At 33.6% G+C, this 22813-nt stretch overlaps 4 protein-coding genes and 1 long non-coding RNA gene across 16 annotated transcripts in view; 3 read left to right on the forward strand and 2 right to left on the reverse strand.

Annotated features, from left to right (window-relative positions):
• Nucleotides 1-4520, reverse strand: part of LOC111513440 (2-oxoglutarate dehydrogenase complex component E1) — a 41133-nt gene extending 36613 nt beyond the window's left edge. For all 6 annotated transcript variants that reach the window (XM_023169689.2, XM_023169675.2, XM_023169681.2 and 3 more), the window contains exon 1: nt 4377-4520. The gene's annotated coding sequence lies outside the window, so the exon portion shown is untranslated. The remainder of the gene's footprint in view (nt 1-4376) is intronic.
• Nucleotides 4521-5802: 1282 nt separating this feature from the next.
• Nucleotides 5803-9664, forward strand: LOC141482147 (uncharacterized). The gene is made up of 2 exons (XR_012465369.1): nt 5803-5935; nt 9244-9664. It is a non-coding gene; the product is annotated as an uncharacterized lncRNA (long non-coding RNA).
• Nucleotides 5852-11715, reverse strand: LOC111513424 (uncharacterized). 3 transcript variants are annotated; one of them, XM_023169640.2, is made up of 8 exons: nt 11561-11715; nt 11434-11497; nt 10358-10422; nt 9654-9923; nt 7648-7834; nt 6586-7195; nt 6367-6463; nt 5852-6312 (listed from the first exon to the last, which is right to left on the reverse strand). In XM_023169640.2, exons 1-8 carry the CDS (start codon nt 11602-11604, stop codon nt 5991-5993), a joined length of 1659 nt encoding a protein of 552 aa, XP_023025408.2. In that variant the 5' UTR covers nt 11605-11715; the 3' UTR covers nt 5852-5990. The 3 variants fall into 3 exon arrangements, with proteins under 3 accessions (XP_023025408.2, XP_023025401.2, XP_074031010.1); XM_023169633.2 differs by having other exon boundaries at nt 5852-6463; XM_074174909.1 differs by lacking the exon at nt 9654-9923 and having other exon boundaries at nt 5852-6463.
• Nucleotides 11716-12516: 801 nt separating this feature from the next.
• LOC111513402 (tRNA (34-2'-O)-methyltransferase regulator WDR6) lies at nt 12517-17835 on the forward strand. 3 transcript variants are annotated; one of them, XM_074174906.1, is made up of 4 exons: nt 12517-12831; nt 13153-13634; nt 13972-14566; nt 16059-17835. In XM_074174906.1, the coding sequence occupies exons 2-4, from the start codon at nt 13293-13295 to the stop codon at nt 17828-17830; spliced, it is 2709 nt and encodes a 902-aa protein (XP_074031007.1). In that variant the 5' UTR covers nt 12517-12831; nt 13153-13292; the 3' UTR covers nt 17831-17835. The 3 variants fall into 3 exon arrangements, with proteins under 3 accessions (XP_074031007.1, XP_074031008.1, XP_023025375.2); XM_074174907.1 differs by having other exon boundaries at nt 12517-12753; XM_023169607.2 differs by lacking the exon at nt 12517-12831 and adding an exon at nt 12888-13064.
• Nucleotides 17836-19565: 1730 nt separating this feature from the next.
• Rpn10 (Regulatory particle non-ATPase 10) lies at nt 19566-21903 on the forward strand. Of its 3 annotated transcripts, XM_023169591.2 has the most exons (8): nt 19566-19677; nt 19736-19781; nt 19913-20053; nt 20107-20218; nt 20275-20481; nt 20549-20716; nt 21155-21422; nt 21484-21903. In XM_023169591.2, the coding sequence occupies exons 2-8, from the start codon at nt 19756-19758 to the stop codon at nt 21699-21701; spliced, it is 1140 nt and encodes a 379-aa protein (XP_023025359.1). In that variant the 5' UTR covers nt 19566-19677; nt 19736-19755; the 3' UTR covers nt 21702-21903. The 3 variants fall into 3 exon arrangements, with proteins under 3 accessions (XP_023025359.1, XP_023025366.1, XP_023025352.1); XM_023169598.2 differs by having other exon boundaries at nt 19623-19781; nt 21487-21903; XM_023169584.2 differs by having other exon boundaries at nt 19624-19781.
• The last annotated feature ends 910 nt before the right edge of the window (nt 21904-22813 follow it).

The raw sequence follows: 22813 nt of genomic DNA on the forward strand, positions 1-22813 counted from the left end.
CTTCCTAAAGTAGTGTATGTGAGAATTATAAGCCAACTATGGCTGCCTAATGCTTTCGAGATTCAACCTGATACACCCTCAATTCCTACAGTTTTCATGTATCTTGATGTATACAGAAGAAGCAGAAACGTTTTAATTTTCGGGAAAGAAAGATTTTGAATTTCTACTTCTCCCTCTTCATACAAAAAAATATAAGAATCTTCCATCTAGATACATAATACCTGTATTGAGGGCGTATTAAGTTGAACCTCCGAAGCATTAAGCAGCCAAAGTTGGCTGTATAATTGTCACATACACAAATGAAAGTATTTTTCTTTCCTGTAATTGCTTTGCAGCCATACTTGGCCGTATACTTCTCACATACACAAACGAAAGTATTTTGCCTTCTTCCTTTCTTTTGAAGATTCCCATATTTTTTTCTACATAAAGATGGATGAGTAGAAATCCGAAACCTTTCCTTCCCAAAATATGTTTGATCTGCCTGTAAACATGTTTGTTTTGATCATGAAATATAAAGATATCAACAAAAGTGAATAAACTTGTTATCTGCTGTCTTTTTTTATATATCAGAAAAATATTTTGTTGTAAAATCATAAAGGTTTGATTGGATTTGTTGAAACTGCAAAATGTATAATTATCATAACATTGGAAACTGCCACCAGAAATACAAAAATAAATCTGTTGGACTGGATTATGCAAAATAATAATTGAGCTTTCGAATGAAAAATTTTGTGAAAAACAATTGAAATTCATGAACATTCTTATAAATTGTTTTGAAGGGCTACTAGTTAAAGTAAAACGGTTTTAAAAAATATTTCAAATTCACACTTATTCCAAATATATCAATTTTACTGGGAAAAACTATTTGTGATGGTTGATTATATGTAACGCAATCGTCATGCAAGTGTGGTGTAACTTTGGCAAAACAAATAACAATACAATTTGTCTAGGTAGAAAAAACCTAGTGTATAGAACTTACTGGAACTACTCCAGGTTGTCTGATTTTTCGAAAATAAATGTACTATTTAAAGACAAACATTTCGAAACAGAGTGGAAGCTTCAAATGTCAAAATAAAACTATTGGACAATATCCAATACATCCGAGATGTTATTTGTTGTTTATTAAAGGGATTGTTAAGTTTGAAACATTTTCATTCGTTTATGAAAGTAATTATAGTTTTCAAATAAAAGATATTGTTCATTTAGGTTTTGGTTAATTTTTTCAGAAGTTACATAATGTTGAATAAGTATTTAATCACTATCTGAAAACAAATTGAAATGCAATAATGTGATGATGCAATAATGTGATAATGTAGATGATATGATGCAGACTCTGTCATAAAATTCAATCTTCTAATGATTAATGATAATATAAGATTAGATGAGAGCCAGTTGAACAAAATTGTAATTTTGTTCAATAAATTTAAAATTATTATTATTATTATTATTATGAGATTAGATTTCATGATTTTCTTTACAATATTTCAGATTTTTTTATTTAAATATAAACGAATTTAATCATATTAAATTTTACTTTTTCATAATGCCAAACATAAAACATTGCTTTGGATATATAAACCTCATGGACCAATCAATAATTTTGATATGTTGGTAGGTTGAAAACTTCAAGAAAAGAAATATTTCGAAATGAAAATTCCAAACATTCACCCCCCCCCCCCCCCGATCAAGCAATCACATTCAGACCGGTTCTTTGTCAATGCAAAAAATATTCAACCAAGGGAGCAGTCTGTCCGGGATACGAATAATTTTATCATGGTTCGACTTTATATACAAGATCTATTGCTGACTGGATAACCACTACGTGTCTCGTATAAACAACTAAACCCTTCAAAGACTCCAACTTTATATCATAGCTAAGAAGCCTTGATGTGGAACGATATGAATAAAATTCAGAAGGTTCCCACTCTAGTTCAGAGTTCGGCCATTTTTTATATTTTGTGAAAAATATGACTGACTTGTTGTCCAATGGCTGTTTTTGATGTAATTTATGCTCATAACAAAATGAGTTGTGGAAGAAATAGTTGGTTTTCTACTTCTCCATCATGAAACAAAAAACGTGTCAAATTTATAACGGAAGAAAAAAAACACTATAAAAACTATTTTGGAAGATATGTAGGTCATATACTAAGTCTGTTCAAAAAATAAGCTGTTCAAGAACTATTTCAATTTGAAAACTGTGTTTACGTAGAATAAACTCCACGAGAACGTTTTTCCGAATGATTTAATCTCCACTGATTCAAATCCAAAGTGAATCACTACTTTCGCACAGGCACCGCTCTTAGTGCTTGTGTTTTGTCCTTAAAAAAATGTTTTTTCATCAATTTCTATTTCGTCCCCTTCAAAGTAAATCCAGTACTAGCGTTTCTCGATCCTCAAAGCAGTTCTGATATGCACTTTTTGGTATGCTCTTGAGCTCTCTCAGCGACTCGGTTTTGATCTCCTGAATCATCGCAAAACGCCGTCCTTTCATGGGTGAATATGGTGAATCTGGTGAATATGGTGGCTGAGGCATGATTACGGAATTGTTTTCACCAAAAATTATGAACTAGCAATGACGAGTGAGCAGGTACATTATCGTGACGCGAAAGCCATGAGTTGTTTTTCCGTAATACCGTAAGTTTTCTTCGTATTGCTTCTCGCCAGCGGCGCATAACTTCAAGAGAATACTCCTTTTTGGTCGTACGACAATGTGATGACAACTCCTGATGCATTATACCATGGTAATGGAAGAAAACAGTGAGCAAAATCTTGACGTTTGATCAAAATCGGGATGCTTTTTTTGGTCTTGGCTTTCATGGGCTCTTCCATTGGGGCGATTGGAGTTTTCCGACATGACGATTCTCCGTAACAATTTTATCCACTTTCTCAACATATCCATAGCGTCGTCATTCACATCTTCTCGACCTTCTGTGAAAAGCTTGTACCACTTGTAAACATTTTTCTCACTCAGAGTACAATCACTGTATGCCACTGTCAACATTTCATGTATTTTTGAGCACTCAATTCCATTTTTTAAACAAAATTTGATGCAAATTCTTTGATCCATTTTTTCGATAGTAAATCGCCGAACACGCAAAACAAACTAAACATGTTAAACAACTGAAAAAATTAGTTAATCGAATGTACGTATCCCGGGATATTTGAACATTCATCTTATTGTTTTAACAGACCTCGTACAGAAGTTTTCTCGGATACAAACTGGAAGAAAAAGCCCTTTTGAAACAACTACTTTCATATGGACATTGAATTACACGAAAATCACTTTTTTCCATTCAGTTCGTACTACGAATATTCGTAATGGAATTGAAACAGATATCATTCATAGGAACGCAATGCAATATATGAGAGAGTATTGATATTAAATGTCGTTTATATGAAATAGGGATTACATGCCTGCAATATGTATGAGTTACTATATTTCTAAATATTACAGAAATAAAAACAGGGTTATATTACTGTTTGTATATTTATTGTTAATATATTTATTAAATCCCAATTTATTCACAGAATCCCAAACAGATTATATATTTTCCATTTTCCCGCCAATTTTAACCTAACTCCAAGAAAGAGGACAAGGTAAGGTTTTTTTATATCTTGCTATATTGTGAAGGTTTTCTATGGAATAATAACATTGAAAATGTTTGCTGTTGCAGAACTGATGATTTCTTTAAATTTCATTTAAAAAATGGACAATTTACTTTCAAATTCACCTGGTTTTATACAGGTATCAACTGCAAGAATAGTGCCTAAATTAGTACCTAGTTGATATTATCAACTAGTGATTATAAAATTCATATTTTATAAATCAATTATTCAGAACATAGTAATATTCAAACATGTTTTTTGTGGAATGAAATGGTTTTTAAAAATTAAAAACCTCGAGGCTGAGTCATAACAGTTATTATGCATCTTGATTTATAATTTTGGTGAGATCAATCAATAATAATGTAAGTTGAGATGTAAATCTTTGGAAAAATTATACAAACAAATGAACTCCTCATTAAATAATCAGTGAATTAGGTCATATAAGAGCCTAAAAGAAAAGGTGAGCAATTTATCTTGGCAGCTGTCAGAAATGAAAACTTATTGAAATGAAAATGTCTTTGGTAATGTGACAGATATTCTAATTAATTAACGGGAACTCAATAAACAACGAATAAGATGACATTATAGAAGAAAAATGGGAATTTGGCACTGATATGTACTTAATCTTTAAAAATAGGCGGACCACAAGCCACATATAGATCAATAATGATTCAGTTATGTAATAGGAAATATTCTTTTTCGATATAATTAGAGAAAAAGAAGATTATCAAAGAGTTCCTAAATAATAAGTTCAAAAAATGATGATTTACCTCAATAAATCACTTTTCCTTAAAACTAGAGGGGTGTCGAAATGTATTGACTTCTAGGAAACGAATGTAGGACTGGAAAATTTGACAGTTGACTTGAAGAAGGTTATGTCTTGTGACGTATTTTTTTTTATGCGATCATATGAAATAGGTCACGAGCGCGCTAAACTTTAGGTTTCTGCATTCGACTTAACGTACACAGTGACCAATGACCCTTTAGCATTTCTTTTGAAACTCCAGGCAAGATTGTTTGCATTCGTTTTGGGTCGTAGAGGTCGCGGCAGACTATTCGGACTCGTCTAGTTCTTTCTCAGGTGTTTTTGAAACAAACTACTATTTTGAGTTGAATGTCATCTAATTTCGGGTAACTTGGTCCTAGTTTTATGAATGATTGATGACAGTAGAGCCAAGATTGATACAGTCGTTCTATATTTCAGAATCCATACCTGCTACAGAAAGGCTGGCTGTGAATTTTGAAATGGACGCTTGCTCTTGGTTCTGTTTTCTGTTCTTCAGAAAAAACACATAACTTCGAGTTGATTTCTACTGATGGAAGAAAATGACAACTGACAGCAGATAAGGAACCATACGTTTGAAAAAATACCATACAAGCGGACTTTGTATGCATGAACTCTGCCATAGAAATTTGAACGTTCAATGCATTTTTCGATTCATAACCATTCCGATTAGGATTTTTTATTGATAACAAAGACGAGTTGAGTTGCTTATTCGAGGTCTCTCTTATGGTGGATCAGTTTATATAATTATGATGGTTGATGTATTCATGTAACAATATCGACAACTGCGATGAAATAATGTTCTCCTAAATTGTTAAATTCAAGCTCAACCAGTTTTAGTTGTTTTTCCGTTTGTTTCGATTGAAATTTCTGGGAAGTGAAAAAGGTAGACGTTTGTATTTATTCCTCAGAATCAGGATACAGCTGCAGTTGACCAGTTTTATAACCGCCAGTAACCATGCTCACAGACGCGAAAGCTAAAACGGCTTCCGCATTATACATTATGACGTCATTGACTAAGACATTATTATACTACCCTATTACCGGTTTCACACGAAAATACAGGGAAAATTGAAGTTTTGTTTCCGTTAGGTCACGAGTTCTCGCACAGAACAGTTATAGATATTGTCATTTTTTTATATAAAGGCACAGTATATTACTTATATACGGTGCTTTCAATAAAACGGACAATACAGAGAGGCAGAAAGAACTAGACGGTTCATATACAAACTTGAGTTTTCCTTTGTACAAGATTCAGGTCCAAGTAGGTACCATTTGGCATGATATGTATGTGTCTTTGTATTGTTTAAACAAATGCTCCAATGCACATAGAAGTGACGTGATATCACATTTCTCGTTAGCACCAATTCGAGTAGTACTTTTGAAATGTTATCAATATGGCAGTCTGAATAAAAAAACTTATAAAATTGAAATTTTATTGAAACAAAAAAGCAAGAAAAGTTAATGAACATGTGATTCTATTGAGAATTTCATTATATTCCGACCACACAACAAACATTTTGGAAGGTTTTTTTTCAGTATAAGGTAAAACTAAAATTTATTCAATTATAATTACAAACAGAAAGTGACACTGAAAGTCTCAAAGAGTGAAAGATTTCATTTCATTGAATTTTTTATATCTAACATTACTACCCAGTCTGAATCCACCAGTCAAATTCGCAGTAGTGTCTGATGAAAACACTCTCAAGAAATGCAATTTCATCTTGAATCTTTTCAAATTGAAATTCGTTTTGTCTTTGCTTCCTTTATTTTTATATTCGTTCGGGAATTCTGGCTTCCTACTACTACATAAACATTCCTTGGAATTGTTATAACTTCTGGAAGTTCCTGGAGATACTCCAATCTCATTCTTGTTATCATCTAGCACACACATAAGATTTTTGAGAGACTCGGTTTCTCCACTGAAAATGCCAGGAAATTTAAAATAGGATGTATCATGTGGTATTATATCTGACCGAACAGTTTTGACTTCACTTTGATGATGAAGAGGCCTCTTTGGTGTGGAATGCATCCAGACCGTTTGAAACATATCACGGAGTTTTGATGTATTCTCTGAAATACCAAAAATAATTTATGGTAAATGTTAAAACTTATTAAAAAAATTTTCAAACTAATATGTTAAGTACCAAATGAAAACTGCTTTTTTATAAGATGAAAAGAACAACTCTACTCACTTTTATTGTCAGATATCTGATTATATTCTTCATCTTTGAAAGTGTCGTAGTCATCATACATGTATCCATCAACTTTTTTTATAGTTGCAACGGTTTCATCAATCACGTCTTTCCATTCAATTTGGTTACTGGTATCTAAAGAGCTTGGAAAACTGATGTGATTTCTATCATCTTCAACATCTCTCTTTTCATTATCAACAACATCCGCTGGATTGGCGCTATCAATGCTGTGTTCAGATTGGAATACTTCATCTTGGTTAGCAGTAACATAAAAACTATTTTCCGGTAGATCAGTACTTCCTCCAGATATATTTTCATTTTGATCTATATCCAAACTGTCAAATACCGTGTGCTCAACAACATCTGTTTCAATAGCTCCTTCAGACGTTTTACATTCCTTTTCTTCTGTTTGGGAATATACATCTTTGAGATATTTTTTGGCCTGAACCCAAGGTGTATAATGTTGATTCAAGGATGTTCTTGGAGTAAATAACTCATTATCTATAGATGTATTGTCGATAAATGTGAAACTTCCATTTGACCCCAAATATTTCTGTATTTTATTCCATCTTACTGTCACATAGAGAAGAAAATGAATCATCACTTTGTCCTAAAAAAGTTTTAAATATAAATATTATAAGAAGTTTATAATAGAAAAGGGTATGTTTTTAGGAGCGATTATTTTTTCCATCTTTATGGATATCTTGCAAAGAAATTGAAGTCCTTCAGCTAGATTAGAATTCACAAATGTTTATAATGTGTTGAAATAAATCCTGGATAAAACATTGTTGAGTTTTACACATATCTTCAATAAAAAAAATTATTGAATTTGTTTCGATTATTGATTCCGTGGTATTTAAACATTCATATTCTATTTTCTAACTTATGAAAAGAGTAAAGATAACAGTTCTAGAGTAAATTTGATGCACTTAAAATAGTTTGGGTATCTACTAATTGTCTAGAATTTTTTTTCTTTTCTGACAAAAATATTAATATATAATCCTCATAAATTTCTCTGCTTAAAATATAGGTTTGAACATACTCCATTCCTCTTGAACTTACTTTACTTTCTCCATATCCAGGTCTATAAGGTCTTGTGAAAATTGATCCACAATAATATTGAAGCAAACTCAACAAAGTCTGTCTGTTCAGTCCATATGGTTTTACGAGCCTCTGTGACACTTTCAGAAAAAAAATTATTAAAACACTGAACAGCAGTAAATGTTGAGCTGGTAAATTATTCAAAGACCTAAAAATGAGTAAAAATCAGTAGCTTCCATTAATTTTTGTAAATAATAGCAGAATGGAGAAGGTTCATCACTGTTCTTGAAGAATAAATCCACTCTACAGATGATGAGAAAAGAAGTTCTTATTCTAAACTTTCTAATCCATTTATATTTCATTAAATTCTTGATGTGCATTATTTGATTGATATAAGATTACATTTGATATCATCTTGTAGATTTTAAGCTATGTCGAGATGGATCATCGTGATCACGTCACAGAAAAAATTCCAAAAGGATTAAATCAAAATAATAACTTAATCAAGCGGCCATTAAAATTATATTTGCAATCAATTTTTCATCTCCAATCAAAAGTTTGAAGGAAATCTGTTGATTTCCATACCAAAACGTTGAATGAACACAAAAAAGAAACCAATAGATTTTTGAAAAAAAAGGGATCTGGTAGAAAATTTGCTTTACAGGAAATAACTAGGTGTACAGGAAGACAAATCTATAATACTCAATAGTTCTTTACTGAAGGAATTGAAAAGATTTGAAAAATATAAACCTATAATCTTAATGTGGAGGTAATGATGAATCTACTTTGTTGAAAGAAGCTTCAGGATTCTCACATTGTTTCATAAAATAGAGAAAATTCTGGATACTATCGTTCTAGAATTCATATTGAAATCTACAGACAGAATGATAGCATAGTTATGACTCCAAGGTAAGTTTGAAATAGTCACTGAATTGAAACACCTATTTCACACAGTTATGTGCTATAGTGTATTGACGGTCCCAGTTTGATGACGGTTTGGTCTGGGATCAAACACCTTGGTATCATCCCTTTCATTTCGCTCTATTACCATAGAAGCTTTTGTTCAGCAATGCCCCACAAAAGATACCTGTAGCTCAAGAATATCTGTCTCATTATAAAACAAATAGCACCAAGGGAAATTCTTTAAAATAACTATCAAAGAGAAGAAAAGTAATCTTCATGTGGGTTGATTTTCTCTGGTCCGAACTTTCTGTGGATTCTTGAAAATCCACATGAAGAACGAATTCCGACAATAGAAAGACAGCCATTGAGATTGGCGTTTTTTTAGTCTTGGCTCAGCTGGGCTCTTCCATTGGGACGAAGGGACTTTGGTTTTGATGTCATAACCATATACCCATGATTCGTCACCAGTTATGACATTGCTGAATTTTGACCAACATTTTCATTGGTTGTAATGAGCTGAGGCGTCCCAAGGTGAGCGTCTTCATATACATCTCGACCTTCTGTGAAACGCTTGTTCCACTTGTGTAAACATTTGTCTGACTCAGAGTACAATCACAGTATGCCACTGTCAACATTTCAAGTGTTTTTGAGCACTCAATTTCATTTTTTACACAAATTTTGATGCAAATTCTTTGATGGATTTTTTGATAGCAGAAAATCGTCTAACACGCATCACCAACAAACTAAACATGCTTAACAGCTGGAACTGTGAACATATGTTCGAGACGAGTGTACCAACATAAAAAATAAAAAAAAATTGACAGACCTCGTACATTATGAATTTTAGTGTTTAGCATATCATATGGGTTTACAAGACATAGCTTGCTCAAACTTTTAGTTCCAATTGTATCAGAGGAACTACCTTTCCCTGGACCCAATAAGAAAACAAGAAGGATAAACAAGTTCCTCAGTTGTTTCCATAGAAAGGTCAATGGTTCCTAGAGTTTAATAAGGAGATCCTGAGATATATTACGGCACACCTTAGATGGTAACTACTTTCTGTAACATTGATGAAATAAATGTAACTGGCTCTCACTGCCAAATCTTTTGTTTAATAAACTTACTTGGCAATAAGGTAATCCAAAATTTTTTTTTCATCTTGGTTCCTTCTATCATAGCATATTATATTTTTACTGTTTTTTGCTAGTACTTCCCAATCGAAAACGAAACCACCAGCATATTTTGGTAATAATGAAATTGGTAGTAAGCCCAAAAAGTGCCGAATCAACCAAAAATAAGTTTCAGGTTGGTCAAAACGGTAGGACTTATAGTGAACTTCAGAGACGAGTATTTCTTTCAGTTCAAGACACTCTTCTAAGGGCACCTTGAAATCACTAGAACAAAAATGAATTTGTTTATTTGTTTAAAAAACCTTAGCTCTAAATTTAATGATATATTTTTCTGATTGATTCGGCCGTTACTTGATGAAGATCCATAGTAATTTCATAAGCTATACCTCACGATTTGATCTCCATAAACTTTATTTGAAAAATATATCATGTCATGCTTCGCTAACACAGTAGCTTCTTTAACAGTGAATTGAATCATCACAAATCACAAGCTACTGTGATGCGAAACATGTGATATATTCTTCAAATAAAGTTTGTGGAGATCAAATCGTGAGGTGTAGTTTATGAAATGATGATGACTCTAGTAATGATTAATGTTTATGTAATATTTTCTTTCCACGATCATTCAAACTTTCTTGGATCAGAAAAACCACACATTTCATTATTAGTCTTATTCTTCACTGTAAAAGTCGACTTACCGCAATAACCGGCCAATATTGAAATTAATGTTCTTGGATTTTGCATAGGCTTGCTGCAGTAGATACTGTAAATGATGATAATAATAAATAAATAATAATTAATTACTGACAATTATTTGTATGATATACTTCTGGGACCACAAGTTACATGCATATATACTACTTCAATAATTTATTTGTTAACTTGAAAATTCATATATTTTTTGTTGTGTGTATAGAACAAATTATAATAAAAAGTGTTATTTGACAAGTTGATAAATCTCTAATTTTCCTATTTCTGCAAAAATATTGTAGTTGGCTCTTCATATTTTTTGTATAGTGCATGAACACTCTGGATACTTTTTGAGGAATATTCCAGAGGAGAATATTTTACATTGCTTTTAATCTAGCCTGAAATAATATTGATGGTTCTGTAACATCAGCTAGAAAGGTTCATTAGGTTTTTTTTATTGCACTAGGAAAATTCTTATTGGAAAATATGTATAGTCTTTGAATCAGTTATAAAAAAGGGGAAAAAATGGAAAACAACTGGAAAACGTTTATTTTCATACCAAAATAGTCCCGACTTTTCACAGTTCATATGGGGGCAAAAGCTAGTTATCAAAAAACCCATTTTAGCCCATACTAATAGTTTGAAGTGACGCGTAAGATGTAGAATGAATCAAACAAATATTTTCATCTATTCCAAGACCGCATCTTTGAAAATTTTGCTCTGTTACCAAGTTGATATCATCAGATGATCGTAACTTTTCAAAATATGCATTTAAGAGTATAATTGAACATAACAGGTCACAGCAAGTGAGTCTCAGTTGGAACAGAAAAAAACTACTATTTTATAATTGCCATTATATTTTTCAGTCAAATAATAGTCGTGAAGCGAACGTATGTGACAATAAGTAAAATGTATACCACATATTCCAAATTTCTACTATTATCCCCAAGAGGAACACATGAAATACCTATAGACCTTTTTACCTTCACCAGCAAAACAAAAACTAGTGATTTGGAGATCTGAAACTTTTATAATCAACTTGAACATTTTACCTATTCCCGCATTGAAATTTAAAAAATATTACCTTCAACCTGGGATGGATATCGTTGATGGAAAAAATATCTTCCAAGGGTACACCAAAATCGAATCTGAATAAAAATTAAAATGTTATACAATTTCATTTTCAAACCAAACATGAACCTAAAACCAACCTTTTATAGTTTGGATAAAGGTACTCATTTTTAAACGTGGACATATCATAAATTAAGAAACCAAATTGAAAATATTCACATGAAATTCAAAATTTGCTCTCAGATAATACTTATCTTGTCATGTGTCAAATAAAATTCAGATGAAACTACTTTTGGGACAAATGAACTACTTTGGCATTTATTCTGATAATCTTTGGCTATTATATATTTTTTGAAAGATCATTTCTGTAATCACTTTTCTCTCAAATGTAATAGATATCCGATATAAATATATAGGAATAAACTGGTCGAAAAGCACCTTTCAGATGAAAATCCGTTCGCCTTCATCGACAATTATGATTGTAAAAATTCACGTGGTGCCGGAAAGAATAATTGCTATAATAGAGATACCAGATAAAGGTTAACAAACATCCAAAATCTTATTGCGGGTTCAAAGAAAACCTTAAAGATGAAAAAATTTCACCTGCTGTTTTTCAATGTGAATGTATGTCTTTGCCAACTAAGTTATTTTCACAAGTTGAGAATTCACATCATAACTATGATAACTTCACTTCTCAATATCCCAATTGATATATTCTTTGAAGTCTTCAGCAGAACAAAGTTGAAAAAAACTTAAACACGGTAAGTTGATATATCAAAGAAGAAAATAATAAAAATAATGAAACAACAAAAATTATTTGGCGCACCGGGGCGACTTCGTTGATTCCAGTGGCGTATTTGCTTTTTCAGCTCCAGGAAAACCCGGAAAAACCTGCAGCACCATATCATCTGAAGACATTGATCTGCCAAAGTCCTCTCTTTCATAAAAACTTAAAAATTGCTTTCATTATGCAATTTCAAGTTACTACTGCGCATGCGTGGTGAATAGTTCGGGGAATTTCATAAGTGGGTAAGGAAATTTTGGAGAATTATAGTTGATAATTTTTATTAGCTTCGCTGAAGCTGCTAACGTTTTCATGTTCCGTGTCAGTGGAACACAAACAAGCTCGGTTGTTTTAATGGCTGTTATGTTACTTTTACAGTATTTCGTAACAGAATAATGTGCTTTCACATACATTCCATCTGCGGATCACATAAAGTTATGGAAACTGCGTGAATACATACAACCCCCCATACAGAGGGCACACCGGTATACTGTGCTGAGGGGTTGCATTTAGGTTGCATTTTGCATCTTGCTAATTCTTGCATCCTGTGTCAGTGTCTCAGTATTTCTGTATAAATACTGTGTCAGCAGAGACAGTGTCAGTGCACAAACCACCTATAGTTTGTGTGTCAGTGTCCTTTCTTAATTCTCAATATTATGTCGTAACTGGCTTTATAGGTTATGTAGAATGTTTTAGATGAACATTGTATAGTATAAACTTATTCATGTTATAATCAATGAGTTTTAAAACTTGAGAGTTATTTCAAATTAATGAAAGTATAAAAATGTTTTGCTACAAATCTCAATTCATTAAAACCAATGTGACGGCAATAAAAACCATAAAAAACTTTATATTGTTGGGTAATTGAATTAAATGTCTTTATTTTGATCATAGACTTCATAGTATCTATAATTCAAGTATATGACTTCATTACTCATATTATTGCAGGTATTGGCACTACATTACATGTTTATCACAAAAATGAAACCCTTTTATTTTACAAGTTGGATATACCAAATACAAGAGGAGAAAATATTCATGGAATAGAATATTTTCAAAACATAATTTTAATATATGGAGGTCAATTTATGACCCTTCTGAAAGTGAATGAAGATTTTACAACTTTCGATAAAACAGCTAATACCGCCCTACTTGATTGGGTTTTAGATGCAAAATGGATTAACAATGGGAAAAATATTGTGGCAGTTTCTTTACAAAACAAACTGTATATTTGGGATTCTGAGCTGAATTCGAGAGAAGTTGTAGACTGTGAAGAAAAATGTATTTTATATAGTGCTCATATCTGTTATGAAAAATATGAAGACTTGACGATCCTATCTGGTACTGTTTTCAGTGAAATATTGATATGGAAACCTTCTAGGCAGAAAAATGGTATATCTGTTGTACTCAAAAGGCTGCAAAGGCATAATGTTAGTATTAAATCAGGAGTATATTGCACCAACTGATTGGCATCGCTGACTCATCGGTAAAGATTTTTTATAGTGTTATGAATATAATGTTTAGAATTTGCATTTGCTGATTTCTCAAGGCACTAAAAATCTGTGAAATTGTTAGTGTTTGTAGATCATTAGTGTCAAAACATCAATACTGCATTCTATTTGTATTCAATTCCCTCACATAAGATTAAGATTTTTTGTTTTGTATCTTCTACATTTAAATGTACAATTGAAAGCCAAATCAGTTCCATGAATTATTTTATATGACCTACCAGTACAACAGAATTTTAATCAGCATATTGATTTTCAGGGTGTGATATTTTTTATACATCATAACGAAAATGCGGGTTTCATATGCTCTTCATCTGATGATAGAACAGCAGTTCTATGGAAGATAAACAACAAAAGTCTGTTAGTGGAGCTAGAACAAGAAGTGATTGATATAACACCACAATGCCGGGTGTCTGGTCATTCGTCCAGAATTTTTTCATGCAGAGTACTGAATGATCATTTTGTGACAGCAGGAGAGGATTCTCTATTGAATATCTGGTCATTTGATGGAAAACCAGTGAAAAAATTCGAAACGCATCAGTGTGGTCCGATATGGTCTCTAGATTGGGATGAGGAAGAGAATAGAATTGTAACAGGAGGTGGTGATGGTGGAGTAAGCACTTTTTCTATCGATTTCAATGCTGAGCAGGAAAAGTTAATGCTACCAGATGGGGAAAACCCTAAAATAGTTGGCATATTGCAGTCTTTCAATTTAGTAATTTTCTCTGAGGGCGGAGTTCTTTACCTCTACATAAAGAGTCAAAGAAAATGTAGAAAAATTGTTGATCATGACGATTTGAAGAGGTATGCAGTTATGCAGGTATCCAGGTGTAGAAAAATGATTGCTCTAGCAGGTTTGTGAAATAGGTAAAAGGTAGTAAGGGCTGTATATTTTCAGTTTACCCAACTCATCACTAAAAACAAGTGGTTATTCATTTTTATATTCATGTATTAACTAGACTCAACAATTTTGCTATCAACTGAGTCATCTAAAGTTTTTCGTCAAAATCATTTTGAATATCAAGTTAGTTGAATCGGAAAAAGCAACAGTTAATCTTCAAGACCGTACTAAAAAAGTAAAAAACGATCAAAACAACGTGAAAAATCGGAAATCCAGAATTGAACTGAACAATATGGATAATGGATGTTTAGTATCACAATTTTTAACATTCAGTAAATTCATAAAGAACTGTATGATTGTGTTTTTGGAAATATTCGTATATGTTATTTTGTGTTTGAATAAGTTCATTTTTCTAGCACCTTCACTATGTTTAATAACGTTTTAAATCATTAATAACCATAGATTCGAGTTATTTCAGAACTTTTACTCTGGAAACTAAAACAATATCATTATTAGGTAATAAATGCTTTTGGTAGTTAGGTCCTTCAGTGTCCTTCACTGACAATTTCATGTTTTTGTAAACTGCTCTCCATTTGAAAGGAATGTTTTGTCAAATACGAGGGAGGTTTGAAAAGTTTTTGACGTCAACATGAAGATGGCGGCACCCATAAATAAAAGCTAGTGAATTTCGTTGGTCATCTGTTGACAGTTACTATCCAAAGTTTCATCCATTTCAGACGAGCAGTTGTTATGTAACAGTCGTTTGAGAGAGTTGATGTGGGTTTTTTTTATGAAAATGGACAAAATCGAGTATAGAGCTGTCATTAAATACTTGTTTTTGAAAGGCAGTACGCCTACGCAAATCAAAGATTTGTTGTATTCTGTGTAAGGGGACTCTGCACCATCTTTTACCACAGTGAAATTTTGGGCAGCTGAATTTAAACGTGGCCGTAAGAGCTTGGGAGACGATGAATGTTCGGGACGAGCGAAAACTGCAACTACCGACGAAAACATCGCCAAATTTCACCAAATGGTGCTAGACGAGCCGAATTAAAGTGAGAAAGATAGCAGAGGTTATGAACATGTCAAAAGAATACGTTTGTTACATATTATATCAATATTTAGGCATGGGAAAGCTGTCCGCGGGTTGGTGACGCGTTTGCTCACATTTGACTAAAAACGTGTTCGAATGAACATTTCCAAAGCTCTGTTGGCGCAGTTTTTTTTTCAAGGACAAAACACAAGTACCACAGGCGCTCTAAGAGCGGTGCCTGTGCGAAAGTAGCGATTCACATTGAATTTGAATCGCTGGAGATTAAATCCATTTGGAAAAACGTTATCAGGAAGTTTATTCCACATTATGAAGTCTATATGCATTATATTTGTTCAAACAGTTTACCATCAAAACAATTAACATTTTTATAGAATAATCTGAAAGTGTATAGCCCAAATATGATTTTTTTAAAATCTTGAAACCCATTTTTTTCAATTACACTGTTTTTCAGGTATCAAAGGTCAAATATATGTCTACAAAGAACACCATGATACATTACATCTTGTATCCAGCGCGAAAACCAATGACCAGTCGAGGATCGCTTCTCTACATTGGTTGACTTGTAAATCTTTCCTAATTTGCCAAGCCAATGGAAAAATGACTCTATTACATCATCATCAGAAGTCCTTAAAGCCTGCAACAACATTTATTCTACCTCCAAGCTCTGAACGATGGTCGACAACAGCAACAATTTTCAACGACAACATCATTGTAGGAGATCGAAGAGGACACATATATTTATATGAAATTGGTAAATCAAATCCACTGCAAACATTGAGAAAAGCCCACAGTCACCTTGGTGTTTCTAAACTGGTTATCCAACAAGATAATATCATCTCTCTTGGACGAAACGCCATTGTGAAACATTTCTCGTTGAACAGTAACGGGTTGGAGTTAGTTTCTTGTAATAAACTTCCCTTCACATGGTTGTTGGACATATCTGGCAGCACGCTGATTGCGTTCTCTAGTAAAAATTTCATCGTCTGGGACTGCAACTCTGAAAGGGTGTTGTTCGAAACCTCGTGTGGCGGTGGACATCGATCGTGGGATTTTTTCAAAGCTACAAATGGATTGATGTTTGTTTACGTCAAGGACAAAATAATTTGTGAAGTCTGGCTGGATATACGTCGCTGCATGCCTATTAATTTGATTGAAGGATTCCACTCCAAAGAAATCAACAGTGTTACGATGTTCAAAGGGTTGTGTGAATATATCTTAGTTTCTGGAGGCGAAGACACTAAGTTGAGAATAAGTTCGATACGACAGAATGGAACCCTGTTCAAAACGCATGTTGCATTGAAATCGCATTTATCCAGTATAAGATCCATAGCTGTTCACAAACTTGAAGGAGATTCGAAAAATGGCAAAGAAACTTATTTGTTGTTTTCTGCAGGCGGCAGAGCGCAAATCATGTGCTGGAAACTTGATTGCTTCTTTGATGACGATTCTCTACAAAACTTGATTTGTAGTCAGCAATGTTCTTATTATAACACAATTGATGCCGAAGAGTCTGAGACGAGGATCATGAAATTGTGTGTGGCAGACACCATAAAAGCAGTTGTTCTGTTCGCAGCCTGCTCTGACGGTAACATCCAGGTATTTCACGTTGAACACAACAATTTCAATTTGAAATTTTGCAAAAACATGTTTTATGCGCTGAAATGTATTATTTCAGTTGCTCATATGAATGTTCTAAACGAAGATGTTTTGATTAGTATGGCAACAGATGGTAAACTTGTGTTTTGGAATGTCACCAATGTATTTGACTCAACGGAATGCGTACCATTCGAGAGCCTTCCAGCACATCAGTCAGGAATAAATACATTTGCAATGAGAGAACTGAAAAATGATTGTTTTTTGCTGTTAACTGGCGGTGACGACAATTCGATTATTTTAAATTATGTGAAATTTTCCAGAGCAGGAAATAACTTGATTCTGAATCGAATTGATGAGTACGTGAATGTTGGTTCTCACTGGGCACAGATTACTGGTAGTTTTTTGAATGAAAAACATTTCATGACTTCCTCTGTGGATCAGAGGTTAGTGGTTTTCAGGTGGAGAATCGAAGATGAAAAAATAATTTGTGAGTGTATATCGAAGTATAATACGCCTGTAACAGATCTGAAAGGGCTGATATGCTTTGAGAATTGTGACTTGGATGTTTTTCTTTATGGAAACGGAATAGAATTTGTTAAAGTTGTTGAGGAATTAAACAGATTTTGAAAAGATTTTTTTTTATATTCGAGTGAAAAGAGTATTGATTTTCAATCTTATGAACTGAATGAGTTTTAGGAAATGAAGTTGTAGGTGCATACTATGAATACTAAATAGATCGTATTCCAAAAGGAAAATAATTTGTTAGTTTGAAATCTGAATAAGAAAAATACTCATTTCGACCTCTCTCTCTCTCTCTCTCTATATATATATATATATATATAATATATATATATATATATATATAATATATATATATATATATATATATACTTTCTTTTTTTTGATGACCAAAACAATTTAATTTTTATCAAGTCGCCTCCTGCTCGGGAGGCCTTCTGGTTTTTTTTACATATACAGCCCCCTTTACATGGTTATCCGAACCACCCGGCCTGGATACCGGCGTGAATAAAGGAGACCCCTCATTCTTCACTTTTCAAAAGACTCTCACACATTTCAATAATCACCACAATGAACTATCACAAAACGTAGCCCCACGATAGCACATGACATCCGCGTACCCTCTTTGTGGGCCGACGTTATCAGCACGTCAGTCCACTACTACGAAACTCCCTTTAAAAAGGTGACACTTTCTAAACAATATATCAGATATATATATACTTTCTTTTTTTTGGATGACCAAAACAATTTAATTTTTATCAAGTCGCCTCCTGCTCGGGAGGCCTTTTGGTTTTTTTTACATATACAGCCCCCTTTACATGGTTATCCGAACCACCCGGCCTGGATACCGGCGTGAATAAAGGAGAACCCTCATTCTTCACTTTTCAAAAGACTCTCACACATTTCAATAATCACCACAATGAACTATCACAAAACGTAGCCCCACGATAGCACATGACATCCGCGTACCCTCTTTGTGGGCCGACGTTATCAGCACGTCAGTCCACTACTACGAAACTCCCTTTAAAAAGGTGACACTTTCTAAACAATATATCAGATCCCCGATAGAAATAACGTTGCTGCGTCACTGGAGAAAAAATGCAATGTTACAGTACCTACATTGAAAATCAAATTTGTAACACTTTTCCAATGAGAAATTATTCAACGTTTCCGAACACCAGACTAAACTCGATCTTCAATAAATAGTTTATAAATGATAGAGAGCGATTGAAGATAGGTAGAGTACTAAGATATTGCAGATCACATGGTTAGGCTATATGAATTCGATAGAAAATTGGTGGATGAAATATGAAATTCTTCCAAAGGGTTTTGATGATGTCTACAGTGACTTCCTGGATAAGAAATAATACCAGAAAATTCATTGTTAATATCTTTTTACCTGAAGCACTAATTTATAAAAACCAGAAAATGTAGAACTCTACAACACGGTTGGATTCATGCAAAATGGAGAAAATAAGCGAATATGTATTCCTTAATTTTTTGAGAAGAAACGATGCGTACTTTGTTCTCAAAAAAAAATCAGACCAGAACAACAATTTCTCACGAGCATAATCTAAGTGTCGATTATATGAATAAATCCTGTGATTGATAGGTCTGGTTGTTCTTTTTGAAGTACTCTGTTGGACTAGTGGGTATGGTATATACCATATAATCAGGGTGAGGAGGGCAGCATAGGAAAATTAGAAACCGTAAGGGATACAAAGTCGGTTAAATTAGAAAAAAGTTACCCATTTAAGAGCTCATTTGAATAGTGTTTTGAAATCTACAAAGCTACTGTATACTGCATTCAGCCAGAGCAGCACTTTTCGCCTTCTTCTTACCTTCGTTTCGTGATGTGGACGCAGCTGTCATTGTCCTACTCCATGTCAGTTGTCAATAAACACGGAACACGGAAGAAATAAGGAAAAAAGGAATAATAGAGACTGCCAGGAAGTGTAAGTGGTGTTTTCCTTATTAAAATTTTCAATATTTGCTGCACATATTATATTTCAGGGGAAGTATTAATTGTAATAATGGTTTTGGAAAGTACTATGATATGGTAAGATATTGAATTATTTATAATTTAACTAAAGGGTTAACCTAACTTTTTTCAATGACTTCACAATTTTGACCTATTATTCCATACACTAAATAAAATTATGGAGCTATCTTACTATTTTTCATTTGTAGTGTTGATAACAGCGATTATATGAGAAATGGGGACTTTGTTCCCAGCAGATTACAAGCACAGCAAGATGCTGTGAATTTAGTATGTCACTCAAAAACACGATCAAATCCTGAAAACAATGTGGGGTTGTTAACTTTGGCAAAGTAAGTATTTATTCAGTCTAACAGATACTTTGCTTACTCACCATTATTTCTAGGGTTGAGGTATTAGCTACTTTGACTAGTGATGTTGGACGAATTCTATCGAAATTACATCAAATCCAGCCTGATGGTGAAATAAATCTGCACACTGGGATTAGAATTGCTCATGTAAAAATGATAATGTATTCCATATCAAGTAAATATTATCAAGTGTTCTGTTTTAGCTTGCTCTCAAACATCGTCAAGGCAAAAACCATAAAATGCGCATAGTTGTTTTTGTTGGTAGTCCTGTAGAAAATGAAGAAAAAGAGTTAGTCAAATTAGCCAAGAAGCTCAAAAAAGAAAAAGTCAACGTTGATCTTATTAGCTTTGGGGAAGACGCTTTAAACTCCGAGATCCTTACTAATTTTGTGAATACTTTGAATGGGAAGGTAAGTTCATATTTCTATTTTAGTTAGAAGTTTGTTCTTGAATTTCAACTGATGAAATTATTTTAAGGACGGTACTAGCAGCCATCTGGTAACAGTTCCCCCTGGACCTCATCTGTCTGATGCTTTGATTTCGTCTCCAATTATCCAGGGAGAGGATGGAACAGGAGGTGCTGGCCTTAGTGCATCAGGCTATGAATTTGGAGTTGATCCCAATGAAGATCCTGAATTGGCTTTGGTGAGTTTGAAACATAGCTGTAAAAAACTTATCGGCGAGAGAGATAATATTCAATAATTCAAATTCCGACAATTTCAACATGAACTATCATCGAACTCTCTATTGAACAACCGACAAGTAGTTAATCACTCATCCTTACTAAACTAATTATTGTTATAAAATTCCGAGAATTAATTCTCATTAATCACTTGTTCAAAGTTTACTTACCTAACCATATTGTAATTGCTTCTTCTTGAAATATACTAGCTTATTCAGTCGGTCGGTAGCCGGGTGGTTCGACGTGTGTGCTTTGTTCACTCAGTCAATCAGCCGATGAGTGAGCCGATTTTCACTTGCTATCGTCCAACCCTTGTGTTATGGTATATATAACTTTCATGAGTGCAAACATACTCTTTGTAAGGGTTCATCAGGGTTCAATTACAAGTAATCACTTTATAGGCCTTGCGAGTCTCCATGGAAGAGCAACGCCAAAGGCAAGAAGACGAGGCTCGTAGAGCTAAAGATGTTGCTGGAACAGAAACTGGTACTAAAACGGAGGCAATCAAAGAGGAGCCCACCGAAGAAGCCCTATTAGAGAGGGCTTTAGCCATGTCAATGGAACAAGGCGAAGAACAAAGTACAACTAACAGCGCAGCAGTTGATTTTGCTAACATGACTGAAGATGAGCAGATCGCATTTGCCATGCAGATGTCCATGCAAGATGCCCGTAAGTATAATTTCTTAATAGTCCCAATCAAGTCAATACATTATTTTCTATTGCATCTCAGAAGAGTCCTCAACTAGTGCTCCTCCAGCTAAAGAAGAACCTATGGAAGTTGAAGCAGATGAAGATTATTCTGAAGTAATGAATGATCCAGCCTTTTTGCAGAGTGTCCTAGAAAATTTGCCAGGTGTTGATCCTCAATCAGAGGCGGTACGTCAAGCTGTCGGCAGTTTGAAAGATAAGAAGAAAGAAGATAAACCTGACGAAAAAAAGAAAAAGTAAACTTCAATTCAGTAGCATACAAATTCTTATTCAATATATTTGCTATTCAAAAAGTATGACGCGAGTAGATTTGAAATAATCTTGAATTAATGTTGTGGGATTGAATGTATTGAAACTACAATTTCAACATTAATCCAATCTGCTATTTCAACTTCACTGTTTGTGGTAACATTTCTAGAATATTATTTGCAAAAAAAATTGATCTTGTTGTTTTTTTTATTACCAATGAAAATGACTGACTTTTTCATATCTTCCAAGTCTCAACGCTGTAACCTCATGGACTTATTGCAGTTTTCCAATAGTCCTAGAGGTCGATTAAAGAAAAATTAAGCAAAAAAAAAGTTTTTTTCCAAAAAAACTATTTTCGACCTGAAAAATGAACACTTCATCCAATTTTTTGAGAATGGAAGGTAGAACTGCAGCCTTTGGCATAGAATAAATCCAAATACAAGAACTGCAACACCCTTCTTGACGCACATTTCTGTGACCAAGTTGGCTGTGAAATGTTGCAGTTCTGGTACTTGGAAATAGTGCTCGTTTTGGGTCTAGGTTCTTGATTATAAAGTCAAATGTGAAATTATAATGTAAACTCAATCAATCTAATTTCTCCCACCCTGACTTGAAGTGATCATATGTAATCTACTTATCTTTCGAGTATTAGTTCATGAATTCTGATTATAGTAGGAACTCTAAGACAAAAATCAGAAGATTTTCAATATTGAGATCACCCTTGTGGTATTTATTGTTTTAAAAAAAAATATGTTTTAAAAATATGTTTTTCCGTTAATCAGCTGTCGCCCCCATACGAACGACAACTCTCAGAAGTTGAGAAACTTGTGCGAGCTAAGGACTAACGAGGTCTTACCTTTTAACGTGTGATTCCTAACACGGTTGAATGAACATTCTGCATGGCAATTTTCAAACTTGATTATTCCTTTAATAAACTTATTTCAGAGCATGAGGAATTCATCAACGCCTGCTTTGCATTTTTTGTTGTTTGCCATAGCTCCATAAAAAATAGTTAAGGGAGAGTTCAGGTGATTCAGCCAATCATTCTGTAGATCAAACAACGCCTGGATATACTAGATGAGACGAAAAGTTCGTTGGCTAAC

The sequence above is a fragment of the Leptinotarsa decemlineata genome, unplaced genomic scaffold, assembly GCF_025532065.1.
Source record: "Leptinotarsa decemlineata unplaced genomic scaffold, Ldec_3_MD MMD2_tig00000882_RagTag_RagTag, whole genome shotgun sequence".
In the NCBI taxonomy this organism is placed as follows: domain Eukaryota; kingdom Metazoa; phylum Arthropoda; class Insecta; order Coleoptera; family Chrysomelidae; genus Leptinotarsa; species Leptinotarsa decemlineata.

Excerpts from the sequence above, each read along its gene's own strand:
- LOC111513402 (XM_023169607.2), top strand. The coding sequence starts at position 12,989 with ATGTTTTGCTACAAATCTCAATTCATTAAAACCAATGTGACGGCAATA. Across the intron at positions 13,065-13,152 it reads AAAAAACTTTATATTGTTGG|GTATTGGCACTACATTACAT; the intron begins GTAATTGAATTA and ends ATATTATTGCAG. Across the intron at positions 14,567-16,058 it reads AAAAATGATTGCTCTAGCAG|GTATCAAAGGTCAAATATAT; the intron begins GTTTGTGAAATA and ends ACTGTTTTTCAG.
- LOC111513424 (XM_023169633.2), bottom strand. The coding sequence starts at position 11,604 with ATGTCCACGTTTAAAAATGAGTACCTTTATCCAAACTATAAAAG. Across the intron at positions 10,423-11,433 it reads ATATCCATCCCAGGTTGAAG|TATCTACTGCAGCAAGCCTA; the intron begins GTAATATTTTTT and ends CATCATTTACAG. Across the intron at positions 9,924-10,357 it reads AATATTGGCCGGTTATTGCG|TGATTTCAAGGTGCCCTTAG; the intron begins GTAAGTCGACTT and ends TTTTTGTTCTAG.
- Rpn10 (XM_023169591.2), top strand. The coding sequence starts at position 19,756 with ATGGTTTTGGAAAGTACTATGATATG. Across the intron at positions 20,054-20,106 it reads GGGTTGTTAACTTTGGCAAA|GGTTGAGGTATTAGCTACTT; the intron begins GTAAGTATTTAT and ends CATTATTTCTAG. Across the intron at positions 20,482-20,548 it reads TGAATACTTTGAATGGGAAG|GACGGTACTAGCAGCCATCT; the intron begins GTAAGTTCATAT and ends AATTATTTTAAG.